This window comes from Rattus norvegicus, chromosome 13 (assembly GCF_021556685.1).
Source record: "Rattus norvegicus strain SHRSP/BbbUtx chromosome 13, alternate assembly SHRSP_T2T, whole genome shotgun sequence".
Classification (NCBI taxonomy): domain Eukaryota; kingdom Metazoa; phylum Chordata; class Mammalia; order Rodentia; family Muridae; genus Rattus; species Rattus norvegicus.
In genome coordinates, this window is record NC_141546.1 from 106,311,746 (window position 1) to 106,331,310 (window position 19,565).

General features: G+C 46.7%; 1 protein-coding gene across 3 annotated transcripts in view; it reads left to right on the forward strand.

The window, feature by feature from the left end:
- Positions 1 to 2,697: 2,697 nt before the first annotated feature.
- The window catches only part of Kcnh1 (potassium voltage-gated channel subfamily H member 1), a 302,521-nt gene continuing 285,653 nt past the window's right edge, over positions 2,698 to 19,565 (forward strand). For 2 of the 3 annotated variants that reach the window (XR_015635384.1, XM_087581588.1), the window contains exon 1: positions 2,698 to 3,000. Coding sequence is in view for 2 of the 3 variants with exons in the window: in XM_087581588.1 (XP_087437714.1) it covers positions 2,922 to 3,000 (79 nt within the window). In the remaining variant the exon portion in view is untranslated. The remainder of the gene's footprint in view (positions 3,001 to 19,565) is intronic. The other variant, NM_031742.3, reaches the window with a different exon arrangement.

A 19,565-nucleotide genomic window follows, 5' to 3' on the forward strand; every position in this document is an offset into this window, starting at 1 on the left:
CCCAGCACTGAGTGTGAGCTGGTATCACAGGGTTCCTTGTGAGTATAACTACTGGATACTCTGCTTATAAGTTTAATAGATGTGTGTGTGTGTGTGTGTGTTTGTGTGTGTGTGTGTTTATATGTGTGTATGTCTCTATGGTGTGTCTGTGCCTCTCTCTCTCTGTGTGTGTGTGTGTATGTGTGTGTGTGTGTGTGTATGCCTGTGTGTGTCTTTGTGTATGTGTATGACGCTGTCTCTGCTTTTTTCTCTCTCTGTATGTGTGTATGTGTGTGTGTATGTGTATGCCTGTGTGTGTCTTTGTGTATGTGTATGACTGTCTCTGTTTTTTTCTCTCTCTGTATGTGTGTATGTGTATGCCTGTGTGTGTCTTTGTGTATGTGTATGATGCTGTCTCTGTTTTTCTCTCTCTGTATGTGTACATATGTCTATTTGTGTCTGTGCTTCAAGACAAGGTTTCTTGTAACCAGGCCAGCTTCAGACATGCCATGTGTCCTATGAAAGATGGGTGCTTGGGGAGCAGAAGCAGTCTCCTGTGAGTCTCAGGAAAGAATTTGACTGTTCCTACAGTCAGAGAAGCCAAGGACCAGCCAGACATAGGGGACTCTTGGGTGTGCTTTCAAAGACCCAAAGAACTATCTCAATGTGATTAAAGGTTGTTGATGTTTTGGTGTAGTTTTTATGTGCCATGAGAATTACTCTGTATGCATACACACAGTCTGCATTGAGACACTCAGAAATGGCACATTTAAAAATGGGAAGCTTATTCCTGAGCTCCTTTTGTTTAACAGGTAGCCCACCAAGGCTCTCATCTCAAACGAATGACATCTGTTCCTTTTTATCTAAGACACAGAGCATGAGGGAAATTTTATGGTCTCTCTATGACAGGTACCTCTCCCCTCAACCCCCATTGTTTTCTCTCCTACAAACAGGTGCATAAGGTTGGTTGGTGCATATATATATGACGTAAATCTGTTCTTTGAGCCCTTCCCACTATACATATCACAGCTATAAGATCTTGCCTTATTCAAATGAACCAACCCAAACAAATTGGCTAGCCATCAAGCCAGCCAGAATCTCTCCGTGTAAAGTTTACCTCATTTGTAATAGGACAAAGGACCACTAGACGGAGCCAGTGTTTCAGAAATCACAGCTCTAACCTGTGGGTGAGATGTTATTCAGTGTGAGAAATCCAGCTTTACCGTCAAGTCACAGCACACGCCAGTCCTGCAGAGGCATCTCCTGCTGGCGCCAGTCCTGCAGAGGCATCTCCTGCTGGCAGGGGCGTTGCCTGAGTTTGTATCCACACAGATAGATGAAAGGCGACATTTATAATGGCCCAAATCATTTAGTTGCCATGAAAATGACATTTGATTGGGCACTTAATTTTTTTCCAGACATATTATGAATTTGAGTGTTTCGCCTGCGTATGTATGTATGTATGTATGTATGTATGTATGTATGTATGTCGCATGCATGCTTGGTACCTGAAGAGGTCAGACAAGGGCACCAAATGGCCCGGAACTGGAATTTCAGATGGCTTTGACCTACTGTGAACTAAACCCAGGTCCCCTGCAAGAGTGCTCTTCAGTGATGAGCCGTCTTTGCAGGCCCCCCCACAGAACTTTAAAAGTCAAGGTTGTATCCCCTGTCTCACCTCCGCATAGCTTCACAACTCTGAGATTATGCCTGGAAGGACCTGGCTCTGCTTCTGAGATTAAAAAAATTGAGGCAGCATGTCTTTGCAACCTGTTAAGGTGTTTCCGGAGGTGAGCCCTGGGATCACGGGTTTCAGGGTCAGGTCTATCTTTGAATTTTATTTTGAATCTTTGTCCAAATTGGAAACTCACCAGAATGCATCCTTCAGTGGGCACTGTCTCAGTCCCCTGCCACGCACAGCATGACAGGTACACATTCTGTGCAGTTGGAAGACCCCCTCTTCAGTGAACAAGAGGTCCAAGTCATTTCTACCTGCTGTGAAGCCGCACCTACCTCATCTGTGCCCTGTACCTCCAAACCACAGCCACGGCTGTTTTATTGAAGTCTGACGTACTTTGGGAAGCCTTCAGAGGCAGCCCACCTCTGTGATGCAGGACAGCCAGTTCCCGTTTTCTAACCGCACACACAATGAGATTGTGCTGTAACAGGAAACCCTGGTGCACCAACTCATATTTTGTTGTTTTTCTTTTTGGTAAAATGCTTGCTCTGTAAGAGTGGATGCCAGACAGGTGAAAAGGCCATTTATCAATTGAGAAGGTTGCACGCACTCTGATGGTAAAGACAAACCCAAACGGCTCCTGGGAGCTGAACCTGTCAGTCACTCTGTAAGTCGTCGTCCTTAGACACTTGGTTGGTTAATTCGGGCAAGTTGGATAGGCAGGCTAATAAACCCTGCAGGACGCAGGGTGCCATTGCAGAGCCTGAAGGTCCTGACTCCGGTCTGAAGCTGTTCAAAGAAAGAGTCTCTTTGTGACCTTTACCGGCCTGTGTGTGACTTCACCAAGAAAGCTGCTCGCTCTGCTCTGCACCCAGCCCCAGGCGCACTCTGGACACACTTCCCGCTGCGCCCAGAGGGTGCCGCTCGGGTTCCAGCCTCGCCGGGTGGCTCCGGGCTACGGCTGGGTCCCCGTGGGATGCGCGCCCGGTAGGGGGCGCCCTGGACCGTCTGGCTCCCTCCGCCCACGGGAGGCGGCCGCCGCACATCGAGCCCGGGGCACTCGAGCGCACACCCGGGCGGGCCGCAGCGGAGAGGTGCGGAGCGCAGCGAAGGCGGCAGCGGGAGCTAGCCGCCGCCCCTGCGCTCCGGGGCTGCGGGGCGCATGGGGCGCGTGGAGCCGGGAACACTCGCGGGTTGCGCACCCGGCCGCCTGCTGCGGTGAGACACGGCGCCGGACGCCCCCAGAGCCCCAGCAGTAGGGAGGATGACCATGGCTGGCGGCCGGCGGGGACTAGTGGCCCCGCAGAACACATTTCTGGAGAACATCGTGCGGCGGTCCAACGGTAAGAACTGCCTCTGGATTTCGGTCACCCAGGCGGGTTTTGATTTTTTTTTTTTTTTATACGAGTGCGGTGATTGCAGACGCCTCCCGCCTGGTGCCGACAGATGCGGGGGCATCCCGGAGCTCCACTCACCGGCTTCTCCCGCCCGCGGGCCTGGGAGGTGGGCAGGGCTGGAGGGGGTCTGTTGCACCCCATCTCTGGAGGAGAGATCTCTAGGCGACGCCTTTGGGGCCTTTTCCCGCGCCCACCCGCTGTCCTCTCCAGGAAAGCCTGGCATTTGGTGAGAAAAGTCATGCGAAAAGTGACTGCAGGCTGGCCACCTTCAAGCACTGCGCTCCTGATGCGCACTGGCCGCCTCCCCGCGGAGGCTCCTCAAGAGTCCTGAGGTGCAGGGAGGCCAGAGGTAGCAGTAGAGCTGGGCTACTGGGTCCTGGCCCTGTCCGGGTGCTGGGATGTGCCAACTCCATCTTCCATCCCTTAAGCAGGAAAGTCTGACCAGCAGAAACCCTTCGGCAGGGGTCTCTTATCCACCCTCGCCAACCAGCAAGAGCAAATGGCTCACGAGGGTCCGAGTGTTTTTCTGAACTCAGCCAGGAAACAGAGGGAACTAAGTGGTCCCGAGTACAAATTTGGCATTTCGTCTCTTTTAAACCCTGCCAATCTTGTCCTCCATCACCAGTCGATTCATTGCCCAAGAAACCTGTGCACAGCATTAGGTTTTTGTACCTTTTAGGAGAGCTGGGAAGAGAGAGTCCTACTATGACTGATGGAGAGGGAATAATTTCCACCATCTTTTAACTCAGCGCTTAGAGTTTCCTGTGGTTTATTAGCATGAAGCCCAGGAGGTGAAAAGTCCTCAGAGTAAGAATCCAAAAGGGGCTATCCGAACCTTTCGCACCCACAGCTTCCCTCCGGCGTTAAAGCACAGTCTTGGCGTTGGGGAGTTGCTGCATACACCTGTTCATCGGGCTACTCAAGTCTGAGGTCCCCCTAGCAGCCTTCTGGGCTCTTCTCCTTCCAGAAGCAGGTGACTTTCTCCTGTGGAGAAGCTGTGGGGACCTAACTCAGAGCTGGGTTTTGACAGTGTAAACATGGCGTGCAACCTTGGAACTTGGGTTGATGATGCTCTTCCAGCTGAATTCAGTTAGGGATTTGATGGAAGGGCACGAAAACGGTCTCCTGCCTTTTACAGGTCGTCTTTAATTAAAAAGTGACTGAAGTTTACAAGACAAAGCCCATGGGCTACTGTAGCAAATCTTACCTACATTTAAGAGCTTTCTTAGTGATGATCCCATCTTTGTTGTGTGCCTCTTAAAGATGAGTACTACTCAGTTATTACCTTTCCCTCCAAGGTTTAAAGGAGTCTTTAAAGCAAGGTTACAGTTACTACCAGGGGCCGGTGTGTGTGTGTGTGTGTGTGTGTGTGCGCGTGCGCACGCGCGCGTGTAATGATTGCTAAACAGGCAGCCACAAGGTCACAGTTATTACCTGGTTCTGTCTGTCTGTCTGTCTGTCTCTGTCTCTGTCTCTGTCTCTGTCTCTCTCTCTGTGTGCATGCGTGTGCACACACATGTGTGTGATAATTGCTAAACGCACAGCTTTGGAGAATTCTTTTGCGATACAAATCTGAAAGTGATTGTTGAAGTTAGTGTATTATTAAGGCTCTTAACTGACCTCGTATGGGCACTCACTGCCCTGCAGATTTGGGGATCCCACTGTGAGGGACATATAACTTTTTGGATAATAAATAACCATGAACATTATGAGAAGTCTGTCCACTGGAGAGGAGGCAGTACCCTGAAGTTAGAGGGAGACTGTGGTGTACTCTGTAGACTGGAGCAGGAAGGGTATGCCAGGGCAGTGTGGGCTTCTAGGGGAGCTAAAACTCCTAACCCGACCTTCTGGTCAGTTGATCTCAGCGCTGTTCCCTGGCGTGAGTATAGGTAGAACGTCGATAAAGCAAGCAGCATGGAGTATTTTTAGCACTGGCCTTTTATCTCAGCACCTGTTCCGACAGCTTGATTCCTATCAACTAAAAAGGAACAACAAAGCCAAGCCCAATGATCCTGGGGAGCAGGAAGACCTCTTAAATGCTCGATTTTAGGGTACAAAGTGCTGACTTGAAACGTGGAGTTTACAGTTTTTGTGATTGTTTTCATACTAGTCCCTGGCTATGCATGACTAAATACCGGGAATGCTAAGAAATATATCTGCACGCATTTTACTTTTACAGAAACAGCCTGTTTAAAAATATTGATTGTTTCTTGAAACCTGCCAGACTATTTTTGGTCATCGCAGCATTTAAATAGCAATACTTCATAATCACCTTGTTAGGCCTTTTATCCCAGTAGGCCTGTGTGACGTTGCCGCTACTGTTGCAGTCTACAGAGCAGCAAACTGAGTGAGCCCTGTAGTAAGAGGCCTGTTCACCATGGCTGGGCAGATCACTTGGATTTGTTTCAGTGTCAGGGATCTAAGCCAGGGCCTTGCACAAGCCAGGCTAGCACTGTACCACCGAGCTATCCCAGCCCTCATACAGCTTCTTTTCTCTACTTATGAGCTTTGGTTGGGGAGATGTTTTTGTCATCTCCAGAAGAATGGCTGAGAGAAGGTGTTACGGGATTAGAACCATCCATGCTTGGGCTGCACTGGGTATCAAGTGTTTGGGATGTCCCAGAGCTGTAGATGAGACAGAGCTTAGATACTGTCTCGTCTGCCTGTCCTTCCTCACAACCGTGTGGGTAAGGACTGTTCTGGCAGCGCTCCTACATGTGGAAGGGCAGAACTGAGGAGATCTAGGCTGTGCTCTTTCGAGTGCAAGAAGCAGATTTCCCAGTGGAGATGAAACAAAATGTTATATCAACAGGAACAGCGTCCATGTTGGCCAGCAGCCACACACCACATCCAAACAGAACGACAGGGCAGACGAGAGCACAAGTACATTCAAGAAGTCCGGAGTTCTTTTGCCTTTGCAGGATGGGGTAGGGGGTGGGGGTGGGGTAGGGGGGGCAAAGGAGGGTAGGGAAAGCTTCGTGTAATACCTCCTCAGGGACCCCTGGGCCACTTTCACAGGCCTGTGCACCTCAAGATTCAACAAAGGAAGGAGGTCTCCATTGTAAGGTTAAAGAGCCAAGAGTTCTTTCTGTGAATAGTTCCCAGACTTGTCAAAATGGGTGGGTAGCTTGTGGTCGAGTCAGTTGGTAGAAATGGCTTATTTCATTCAGTAAAGACTTGCTGGACATAGTTATTGACCCTTGGGGATAGATGGAGACAGGACAGTAAGTTTGTGGTGTGACTTTTCCTGGGGGACATGACAGGCCTGATACTGTTATCAAATATCTGGAGTCTGTTCCAGGCTATGAGTTCATAGGTGCATAGATTAGGAGTTAATTACAAGAGCCTAAGTCACCCCCAAATCTTACCAAAGGCCCACCCCAGCATGGGTGATTGCAGGAAAACCGTGTTTCTAACTCCCAACTCTGTCTTCCCCACCTGTGCACTCCAAGTGCAGCAGGGTTAGGCCGCTCACAGCTGGGCAGACTGGTCATAGCTCGGCAGGCTATTGAGAGGTTGGAAGCACAGGTGAGGGTCCGGTGCCTTCACGCTTCTTCCTAGGATGGAATGCTAGCAGACTGGACCGTGTGAGGGTCTGGGGGGCGATCACAGCTGCTCTGGCCATGACGGCAATGGCCGTGTGATGTCTGGAAGAAAGGCACCCTGGCAAATCTTGATCCTACAGCAGTGACTGCCTCAGTGCTCCCTAGGCTTCTCAGTATACTAGAAAATAAAACTCTTTAAAGGTGTTTGCTAGGAACTAGTCTCACTTTCCTGGGTTGATTTTGAGGAGCGTAGGAAGGAGAGATTTAATAAGTACCTGTGCTTTGGATCGTTAGGAATTGCAGGAATGATTAATACCCGTACCTGATGGGGTTTTTCTCCTGAATGTGCCAACCATTGTTTAAAATGCTATTGGTGGGCTCGAAAGATGGTTCAGCAGGGAAAAGAGCTTGTCAAACAAGCCCGAGAACTGGAACCAGATCCACAGTGGAAGGAAAGAACCAGCATCTAAAAGTTGTCTTACACACACACACACACACACACACACACACACACAGATAGATACACATAGATACACACACAGAGACAAATGTAGAGATAGACACACAGACATATGGACACACAGACATATATACACACAGAGATAGATACACATGGAGACACACACACACAGACAAATGCAGAGAAAAACACAGATACACACAGAGACAGACACACAGACATATGGACACACACACACAAATACACATAGAGACATATAGATACACAACAGACATAGATACCCTCACAGACACACACACACAGACACATACACATAGACACACACAGAGACAGACAGATACAGACATATAAACACAGAGATACAAACATAGAGAAAGATATACAGGTATACACATATACAGACACATGGGCATACACACAGAGAGACACATACAGATACCCTCACAGACACACTGACCCACAGACACACAAAGACACAGATACTCTTACACATATACACAGACACATACACACATACACACACATATCTAGACATAGACACACAGATATATGGACATAAACACAGACACACACACACACACAGACGTACAGAGACACCCTCATGGATACACACACACACACACACACACACACACAGACAGACATATACATACAGAAATGCACAGACAGACACTCTCACATATAGACACACACACACACACACACACACACACACACACACACACCCTATTGGCTTTGCTGCTCTTTTTATTCAAGGCGGAAAAGTGCTCTTCCACAACACTTTTTGACGGTTGCTCAAGTCTACAGGCGCCTGTTGTCAGAGAGCTGCTGAAGCGAATAGGAGATCTGTCTTAGAAAGGCTGGCAGTCTGAGGTGCCAGGAATCTACAAACTATTACTCTAGATGGGCCCATTCTCAGCTGAACATATGTTTTACTGTTTGGGAACCTATAGCTCACAATCGTAGGTGCCAGTGGGACTGTGCACATCACCAGGAGTGGTGCAGCGCATTTTGGTACAGACTCATGTGTGTGTGTAATGTACAAACTGCTAGGTCAGCTGTGTTTTTGTATAGTGTTAAGATGGCTGAGGTTGTTGACATAATTAGTTAGCAAACAGGCTAGGCACCATGGGTAATGCTCCTCATAGATGTGTTGAGCTGTGGCAATGTTCGTGACATGGAAATCAGGTTAAAATGTGTGTTTGGGAGTGGAGCTTATTGAGTTCTGACCTGTGTCTGTTTCTCCCTACAGTCAAGGCGAGGGTAACCTTCAGCTGTCTTCCTCTGAAAGTGTCGAAGGCATGACTCTAGTGACTGATGCTAGGAGCTGAGAGCCTGAAGCCTTACAATGCGGCCAAGACAATAGAGCCCCCATTTCTATAGCTTTAGTAAGAGACACACTTCTTTACCTCCTATTTCAAAACAGCACATGCACTTGGGAAGCGCCATGGGAAATGGAGCCATTGTCTTTCTTCTTAAGATCCCAGGTCTTCACTCTGCCATCTTACATATAATTATATATAATAAATATTTATTTATTAGAAAGGTCTTTATTTTTAACTATCTTAAAGTGGTTTAATGCAATAATTGAAAAGCACACAAAGCAACTGTGTGTAGCTTGTACCCAGATACACACACACGCACACACACGCACACGCACGCGCACACGCACACACACACATACACACAGATACACACATAGAGACACAGAGACACGTGGACATACAGACATACACAGACACACGCACACACAGAGACATCTGTGTGCCATCATCACCTATGCTGGGAGATTGATCGGCCAGCAGTGGTCCACAGACTCCTGAGAGCCTTCCTGACCCCAGCTCCCCTCCCTCTCCCAGAGTGAGCCTTCAGAGCCCAACTTCAGCTTTGCTGCCCATCCCACAGAGAGCCATCTTCTGATTTTATTTTATTTTTTTTATTATTTTTTTTATTAACTTGAGTATTTCTTATATACATTTCGAGTGTTATTCCCTTTCCCGGTTTCCGGGCAAACATCCCCCTCCCCCCCATCTTCTGATTTTATGGTCAACCTGTCTTACCATCCTTCAGGTTTCGACGCTCTGCCTTCTGACTGGGACCGATCACCCCATTTGTACTAGGTGTCCCAGGAACAGGCTGCATAATACATGTCCTTTTGTCAGCTGCTGATCCTTCTGTCATGCCTTCCTGTCCATTCTCTTTCCTTGCTGTCTAACACTTCATAGTGTGGCCACATTTATGTACTTGCTCTGACATGGAGGGACACGTGGATTTCCAGTCTGGGACTAACATTCTCATGCCTGCCTTTGGGACATGTGACACATGTTTCTCTTGGGGATACACGTAGCGTGTGTATGCTTCACTGCAGCAGATGCTACCAGACAGTTGGGCAAAGTGTTTTCATCCATTCACACACCTTTTCCCTGCAGTGGATGAGGATCCCACTGCTCCAAGTCTTCAGGAGCATTTGGCATTTTCTCCTTTTTTTTTTTTAAATTTGCTCAAAAAATCTAGTAATGAATGTCTGGGGTCATCTGGGGTTGTTTTCTAGTGAGCACATGACCAAAGTGAAATGAAAACAAAACTTGTTCTTGGCCTGTGGGAAGCTCTAGTGTGGAGTGATGTTTAAACATTCTCACATGTGCGTCCTTGCTTGGCTGCGAGTGACGTGGAAACTTCACCCTAGAGGTTATGGGCGAAGGGCACAGGCAAGGCTGTCGTTTTGCTTGTTTGTTTTTGGTTTTGTTTTTTTTTTATGTGTGTGTTTAGGACATTCATTTTCTTGTATTGAGAAGCATTAAACTCAGGGAACAGAGATTACGTAAGAGCTGGAGCAGGAAGGGTGAAGGAAGTAGGAAGTGTGTTATTTGTCTTTTACTGAAAGAAATGGTGGGAAGTGACTGAGGGAGGGTTCAGACTCAGTGGAAGACACAAAAAAGAAAAAAAGTTCAACTAGCTGGCGAGGGAGATGCTCAGTAAAGTCACTGTCACATAAGCAGAGCACCTGACTTTAGTCTCCAACAGCAGCAAAAGCTTGGCACAGTGGTGTATGCTTATAATCCCACTGATGGGGAATGCAGGAGGGTCCTGGGTCTTACACACATATGCACACATGCGTGCATGCACACGCACACATGCATATAATAATCAAAAGAAAATTAAAACTCAAAGGCTAGCTTGCAAGTCAGCTTTATAACTGTGGTGAACCTTCCACGAGTTGAATTCTGTACCTGGGAATTCCCACATGAGGGAGAACTTTGCACCTCTGGGTCTCACTGAAGAAGCCACTATGAAGGCTAATATTGAAGTGTGAATCTCTCCAGAGGTCTAAGAGATGTTCTACAGAGTCAACATTTACTACCTATTTCCTCCCTGACACACATCTCACCCAGTACCATTCTTGGCTTTTATAACTGTCTTTTTTTGCATGAGGTTGGGTGTGGGCTGGCCAGATCATGTTAGGTCACTGAAAAGGATGGCAGAAAGTGGGAAGCTTTGTTTCTATGGGGTCACAGCTTCCTTCTGGGTGCTCATGCACTGATGCAATTCTTCAGTGAACCTCAGATTTGGAATTTGTTTGGTGCCCTAGTTGTCTGTGGTAGTAGAGAACAGTCTGCTAAGCTTCAACACCTCTCCAGGTTCTTATGGCTGCTGCTGTAACAATCAAATGTGTATATTAAGGGCAAACTCTTCAAGCCTTTCTGATTGGGTGCCACTGAATCACACCAGTCATCATTTGTCTTACACTAGGATGATTTCACTACGTACAATTAAACGACAGCTCTTTTGAATAGCACTGTGTTGCATAAAACTGATGTTCTGAAACGAGCTGAGTCAATCCACCATTATCGACGTAATTAGTAAGGAAGAGTACTGGAGACCAGCCATTCCCACAGCTTTTTGTAGCTGGGCAGTAACACCAGGTATCCTTCGTTTTGTTTTGGGGACAGGGTTACATGTTACCATGTCGCTGGTCATCTGGTGCAGTTGTTTGTGTAGGAAGAGCAGACCTCTGTGTCTTCTGTCTTTCCTTGAAGGTGGTGTGCTTGGTGTGCTGGACTCAGTGTTGGGAAGGCATAAGATATTAGCAGACTTCACATCTACAGCTTAACTTTGCTGTGTATTAAGAGCTACTTAGAAAAATACATTTTAGATCAGAACTTCACTTCTCAACCATGACAAAGGCAGTGTGGTTAATTTGAGTGGTAAGACTGTATTTCAGTTAACTCTGAGTGCACATAAGTCTTTACATTTTATTACATTTGTTTCTGTGTGTGCCTGTGTGTGCCGTAGCACACATGTGGAGGTCAGAGGGCAACTTTTGAGAGTTGGTCCTCTCCTTCTACCATGTGGGTTCCAGGGGTCAGATTCAGGTCATCAGCCTTGGTGGCACATGCCTTTCCTCACGGAGCTGGCACACCTGCACAGCCGACTGTAGGTTCAAGTTTTTATTTTACTTTCTCTTCCTTGAGCATCACCAAGACTGAATAGATTACAGTTTCTGTGTATGTTCTGTCTGGATGGGTTGGAGCCCTCTCTTTTGTTTTCCTAGCCTATACTGTGTCTTTGGAGGCTGGCCTGTGTAGATCATGGCTGCTGGCTCTGTGATTGGCTGACCGCTGGCTGGCTTCCTCTTCTGCAGTGCTCCACATGAGATAGGAGAGACTGACTCTCTAGCTTTTTCCCTGCAAATGCACAGGGATGGCTGTCTCCCCCTAGCTAATGGTTCCATCTCTAGCTCACTTTCCTTGAGTTCCTGGGGTCCTGAGAAGACTGTGGAGATGTGCACAGGGTGGGAGTGCACTCTTCTCTTACCCACTCCTGGTTTGTCAACTTCACCTCAGTGTCCGAAAGCTGCTGTGGTGGGAACATTTATACCTTGGGAGTTGGCAAATGCTGTAAACCACTTTCCCCTCCCGAAAGTCATCTTAAGGCCTGTCTGCTTTCTCTGTGTCATCCTGCATCTTTACTAAATGCTTCCTAAGCAGCCATTAGCATTCTCTGTTGAGTGGCTCAGTGTTCTTGGGGAGACTGGCCCAACGATCCAGTGACTTGTCCTGTGATTAAGTCAATTTCTCAGGCTTCATACAAACCAACATGTGCTGTGTGGGTGAGCTTGGTGAGAGACGTGTACCGAGGCCCCAGTTTCTATGTATAGACATGGCAGTGTTTGACTGATGAAGGCTCCATGTGCTGGCTTGATGAAGTTCTTTCATGTTCTTTCCCACATATATGTATATGTGTATGTATGTATGTATATATGTATGTATACATGTATATATGTATGTATAATGTATGTATATATATGTGTGTATATAGGTATATATATTCAGTTTTATACTCTCACATGTCAAAGGACAGCATAGTGGTGAGTTTATCAGTCACCAGATGCTAACTAACCTGAGTTATAGTCACCTATGGTGATTACTAGGTATTGTCTACACTGTGGACCAATACTCTTTCTCACCAGTGTACCGAAGGCTTTATATGCATCTCCTTTGATCTTCCTTACGATTCTGATCTGTGGGAGCTGTTATTATTCCCATTTACAAGTGTGGAGAGTGAGGTTTGAAGAGATGACTTGGGTGTTTCCACCTGCCCACTTTGTTCCCAGAAACCATGACTCTGAGACTTAATGTTTCATCAATGAATGCCAAGGCCAAAAGCTTGGTTCTTCAACTAGCTCACAACTTAATTACCCGAATATTCTGTTCTAAGTCATGCCACCTGACTTGTTACCTGGTTCTCAGTTTCATGCGACTATCTTCTTCTGTGTCTGGGGCACTGAATCTCACTCATGCCTGACTCTGTTCCCAGAAATTCCCTCTCTGTGTTGGAACTTCCACCTCCCAATTTCCTGCCTAAATTAATAGACCAGCAACATTTTATTGACAGGTGAGGCTTCTATACAGTACAAGAGATTCTCTCTACAGATGGCCTAAAGTAACATGGGTCATTTTCCGGCAGTAGACGTTTTAGAAGCTTAAGAAACAAATTCTCCTATCTCCTACCCTATATAGTGTGATGGTTGGCTCTAATTGTCAACTTTACATAACCCTAGAATCGTCTGGGAAGAGGGCTCAGTGAGGGATTGTCTAGATTAGGTTGGTCTCTGGACATGTGTGTGGTAGATTGAATCTGCTGTGGGGGTAAGGCTGAGTCTGTGGTAGATTGTCTCTGTTCCCAAGGTGAGGCTGAGTCTGTGGTATGTTTCTATTGTTGAGGTGAGTCAATCCAGCTTCAAAGTGGGCAGATCTTTTCCTTGGGTTTGGGCACTGCACTGTGTAGGGGAAAGCTAGCTGAGGTATGTGTGTGCCTTCATTTCTCTCCTCTATGGTGGATGTGAGGCCACCATCTGTCTCAGCCTTCTGCTCCTGTGACTCTCCTATTGTGAGGGGCTGCAACCCTGGGGTGTTTTATTACCGCCACAGAGATAAATCCGAGCACTCAGGAACCAGAAGCTCAGTGGCCTGGACCTAGTTTTCTGTGCTTCAGTGAATCCTCCAGGCAGGCCCCATGGATGTGGCAGTTGGAGAGCCCTGCTTTAGTGACAGCTCCATCCATTTCTTCACGCATGAGGTTAATGCTTAACTCCCAGGCACGTGCAGATGGAGGAATGTGTGTGTTGCAGTGATAATGGGTGCTTTCTCTGTTGACTTTCAGTCAATGACTTAAGTCATGTCCACATTTTATTCCTGTCTCTGAGTAGTGTGGGTTTCTCCTGGGACCTACCTACCAATCCTGACTGTGTGTCTCCTGACTGGTCTCCCTGGAATTTTATCCCTGGTTTCCTCTAGCTAACCTAACACTCTCCATTTTCCTTTTACCTTGACGAAGCTTCAGAACCCATCTGCAGGCAACTCCCTTCTCTCTAATTTTTCTTTTCAAGTCATCATTTGAGAATGACAAGATTGGTGTGTCCGCCATTTTGAAATGCTAGCATGCTTTCCCTAGAAAGAAGAGGTCCTCAATTCTAGTCTCCTGTCAGGGGAAAACCACAGTGTCCTTTGCCAGCAGCTTGACCGCACAGGGATTCATCCATACTCCATGACTCTGAGTTACTTTTCTTCTCCTCTTTGAATTTAATGTCTCTCCCCACCAACTTCCCATTTCTTTCCTGTCACTTGCCAATGGTGATACCTGCTCTCTTTGTACCTCTCTAAAGAGCAGAAAAGGAGATGATTGCTATCTAGTCCATCACAGAGGGTCATGGTTGACGCCTCTGTGGTATAAGAGATGGTTACAAGAGAAAAGCATGACAGATAGGTTCACGGGTGGGTGGATATGAGGCCCACACAGGACATGAGACTTGAAGGACTGGATGGTAGAAACTACGTCTTTTTGTGTGGAGGGCAGTGAGGGAGAAGCCTATTGGTAATTTCGGAGGGGTGATTTTTTTTTTTACATTTATTTTAATGTGTATGAGTGCACATGCACTGATGTGTATGGGTGCACATGCACGCCACAGCATGTCTGTGGAGGTCCAGAAACAACAATGGGAGTCTATACTTTCCTTCTACCATCTGGGTTCTGGGGCTGGGACTCAGGACATCCGACCTGGCGATGAGCACTGTCACACTGATTCATCTTGCTGGTTCTGTAATAAATAACTTATGGGGTAATAAATGAGTTTTGGAGAAAATAAATATATCCAGGGACCAAAGAGTGGCCCGAGAAGCAGTTCCCCTGGCCTCTAGGTACAGTTCTGTTTTCAATCTCTTTCTCCGTGATGTTTAATCTTCCATGGTTAATGAAATTCCAGTAAGAAGATTTGAAGGCAATTGCGTTCCTTGTTGTGAGATCCAGTCTCCAGGCAAATAAGGCATTTATTGCTAGAGAAAGCCCCTTCTTGCTGTGTGGATGAGAAAGAATCACCAAAGATTGACTTGGGGGCTGGGTGGCTGCAGAGGGCCAGAGATGCCTTGGTTCTGAGGCTTTCTTGGGCTCACATTCAAGGACCTCATCCTCAGCCTTCCTGTCTGGCCCCAGTTCCCCAGCTTGCACTATTGGTCTACCTCATGCTCTTGCATCAGCAGCTGACCTGTCTACACCTCTCAGGCCAGGGTCCCCCATCTGTGTTCTGTCCAGTGTTCCCTCACATGACCCCAGTCTCTGCTCCGCTGTACCGTTAGTTTCTCAGCAGCACGGATATGGCCAATAAAGTCTGCCCAGCTCATAGGCCGTTCAGACAAACGTCTCAGTTTCTGTTCTCGAAAGAACATCTAGTAGGACTAGTCCTGGCAGTGGCTTGTTTGGTCAACCGTCCACTCTTGGTTTTTCTTCTCTTACTGAAGTCCTGATGGGGGCAGTAGGATTTGGAGTCACATGATATGCAGAAATGGGCAGATAGAGCTGGATGTAGCTGTCAGCTATACAGTAAGCACCCTCTGCTTCCATCAGGCCTGGGACAAAATACACTGTTTTAGTGTGGGGTTTCCATTGCAGTGAACAGACACCATGACCGATTCAGCTCTTATGAAGGACAACATTTAATTGGGGATGGTTTATAGTTTCAATGGTTCAGGCCATTATCATCAAGGCAGGGAGTGTGGTGTCATCCAGGCTGACGTGGTGCTGGAGAATGAACTGAGAGTTCTATATCTTGATCCAAAGGAAGCCAGAAGGAGACTGGCTCTTCCACAGGCAGCCAGGAGGAGGGTCTCTTCCACATTGGGCAGAGCATCAAAGCCCACCTCCACAGTGACTTGCTTCTTCCAACAAGGCCACACCCACTCAACAAGGCCACACCCACTCAACAAGGCCCCACCTACTCCAACAAGGCCACACCTACTCCAACAAGGCCACACCCACTCAACAAGGCCACACCTACTCCAACAAGGCTACACCTTTTGAGTTGAGTCACTTCTCAGGGCTAAGCATATTCAAACCACCATACACACACACCCAAAAACTTGTCTTATTAAACAGATTCTCTGAAATCCTCCTGCCCATTTTGATGTGATACCTTATCCCTACTAAGAACTCTTAAGTGACACACATAGTAGGAAAGCAAAAACTAGCTTTAGGATTTTTTTCTAATACTAATGGATATAGTTTGTGTGTGTGCATATGTGTATTGTACATGTGTGCATGCATGTTTTCATGTATGTGGGCACATAATGTGTTTGTATGTATGTGAATGTTGAGACCTGAAGTCAGAAATTATCTTTGACTACTCTTCTGCCTTATTAATCAAGGCAGATTTTCTCAGCGGAATGTAGAATTCAACATGTCTAGTTTCAGTTGCCAGCTTGTGTTGGGGAAATCCTGTCTTCACCTGTCAAGGTTGGTGGTGGTCACCAGGGTTTCTTTCTTTTTTTTTTTTTTTTAGCTTCTATCAGAAGTGTATTTTTCTTTCTTTTTCATCTTTATTAACTTGAGTATTTCTTATTTACATTTCAATTGTTATTCCCCTTCCTGGTTTCCGGGCCAACATTCCCCTAACCCCTCCCCCTCCCCTTCTATATGGGTGTTCCCCTCCCCATCCTCCCCCCATTACCGCCTTTCCACCAACAATCACATTTACTGGGGGTTCAGTCTTGGCAGGACCAAGGGCTTCCCCTTCCACTGGTGCTCTTACTAGGATATTCATTGCTACCTATGAGGTCAGAGTCCAGGGTCAGTCCATGTATAGTCTTTAGGTAGTGGCTTAGTCCCTGGAAGCTCTGGTTGGTTGGCATTGTTGTTCATATGGGGTCTCGAGCCCCTTCAAGCTCTTCCAGTCCTTTCTAAGATTCCTTCAATGGGGTCCCATTCTCAGTTCAGTGGTTTAATGATGGCATTCGCCTATGTATTTGCTGTATTCTGGCTGTGTCTCTCAGGAGAGATCTACATCCGGTTCCTGTCGGCCTGCACTTCTTTGCTTCATCCATCTTATCTAGTTTGGTGGCTGTATATGTATGGGCCACATGTGGGGCAGGCTCTGAATGTCACCAGGGTTTCTATTGCCGTGAAAAACACACCAGGACCAAAAGTAACATGAAGAAGAAGGAGTTTATTTTATTTTATAGCATGTAGCCTATCACCTAGGAGAGTCAAGGCAGGCACTCTAGACAGGAACCTGGAGGCAGGAACTGAAGCAGACCATGGAGGAGTGCTGCTTACTGGCTTGCTCAGCCTGCTTTCACAACTCAGGACCACATGCCCAGGGGTAGCACCACCCATAATGGGCTGGGCCCTCACGTGTCAACCATTAGTCAACACAGACTTACCCACAGGCCAGTCTGGTAGGGATATTTCTCATTTGAGAGTCCCTTTTTCTAGAAGACTCGCTTGGGCCAAGTTGACAAAATGGTAGCCAACACAGCCACCTATCCATCTCCCATCTCTATTCATTAATATAGACATTTTAAGATCTATTAAAAATAATTATGTCTCTGTGTATGTCTGTGTGTGAGTATGCGCACATGCCTGTGGATGTTTGTGGAGGCCAGAAGAGGGTGCTGGATACCCCGGAGCTTGAACTGCAGGTTGCTGTCAGCTTCTCAGTGTGGGTGCTGGGAGCAGAACTTGGGTCCTCTGTAAGAGCAGCCCCCACGTTTGACTTCTAAGCCATCTTTCCAGCCAGAATAGTTTTATACGGACTATAGTGTAAAGAAACCACCGGTTGTAAATACAAGAATAAAACATTTGCTTTATTAAGCTACTGAGCTGCTTTTCAACACAACTAGAGGCTTGATGGTAGCCAGGCTGGGACCCACCTCTATTTCCTTAAGTATCCAGTGACAGAAAACACCTGACACATTTTCATTCCCCTCCGCCACGCTTATGAGGTGGAGTCACCTGGTTTTACTGTTTATTTGATACTGGATGAAGATGCCTTTGGATCCACGTACTTCAGGGTAACCACTTGGTAAATGAGTTTGCCTTGGAAACTGAAAGCTTTCTCAGCACTGTAATTTACCAACTTAATAAAAAACTGTGTTTCTGTTGAGTATTAAAATCACAGATAGCTGTTGAATCTCTTGGGAGTTTAGTTTGCTTTATGCAAAGATAAGGCCCATGATGATTTAGAGGAACCATATCCATGAGATTTTAATGTTGGTAAACATGAGAGAGTAGCATGTGACTTTTTCTGGTGCTAAGACATTGGTGTGTAACTTAGAGGGCAAGAGTTTAGCGTCTCTACTTCCAACTGTCTTTCTCCTAAATGTCATCAAAATTTCACCAATCCATCCATCCATCCATCCATCCATCCACCCACCCATCCTTCCTTCCTTCCTTCCTTCCTTCCTTCCTTCCTTCCTTCCTTCCTTCCTTCCTTATTTCCTTCCTTCCTTCCCTCTAGGGGCAAAAAGATGGCTCAGTGACTAAGAGCACTCGTTGCTCTTGTAGAGGCTCAGGTTTCCAGTCTCAGTACTCAAGTAGTAGCCCACAACTATTTGTAACCCCAAATACAATCTCTGTGGGCATCAATCAAACATGTGCTACACATACATACTTGTGAGAAAAGCACTCAGTTAAAAAGGTAAAGTCAGGTGTGACTTCTCTTAGCAGTAACAATCCCTAACGCACAGCTACACAGTCTCTTCCCCCCCCCCCCGTGTGTGTGTGTGTGTGTGTGTGTGTGTGTGTGCACGCGCATGCCCGTGCATGTGCATGTGCGTGCTGAGCCAGGAGAATTTCCGAGAATTCAAGTCTAGTCTAAATTCATAGGGGTATAGTGAATTCCAAGCCAGCTTAAACTGAGAGCAGCCTGGGGTCAGAACAAGACTGTCTCAAAACTTAAACAAAACCAAAAAAAAAAAAAAAGTAATTCCTGGTGGCCTTTCCATAGGTTCAAGAAGACAAAGCTGTTACTTTCTGGTCTTTCCACAGGACTCATTACATAAGTCTTGTTCCTGCCATTTGTTGCAAATACTATTTTTCTGCTGTTTCATGTTCTCAGAGAAATAGAGAGAGAGAGAGAGAGAGAGAGAGAGAGAGAGACAGAGAGAGAGACAGAGAGAGAGACAGAGAGAGAGACAGAGAGAGAGACAGAGAGAGAGACAGAGAGACACACACACAACTGTATTTTTACGCATTTTTTCCCCCAGCACACTGATTCCCTCTCCAGAGCTTTAGGGACGTGTGTTCTTTCCCACACAGAGTGTTGAGTTACATGTGGTGTGCAGTAGTTCTTGTCCTTTAATGGCTGGTGTTGGCAGGGAACAATGGACCGGTGCACCATGTGTGAGGCGTGTGGCTTTTATCTGTGTAATTACCACACAGAGTCGCTTCTCCGTATCGTTGCTTTAGTGAGTTTGTTATGTGTGGTGATCATGATGAAAAGCAATTTTCTAATAATTTCTTTTTAGAATGTCTCTGTGTTGTGCTCTATGGGCAAATGGTAGGTTTGGGAAGACTGTGGCATTGTCATGGCCGCAGAAGAGCAGGGCTCAGGCCCCTTGGTTGAAGAGACTCTTTGTGATGGGGTAGGAAGCCTTTCCAACTTTTGGAGACTGTTGACTTTTGTTAGTGAGCTGGAGGGGACCTGAGGGCTGAGGAAGGTTGAAATTGGAGGCTTC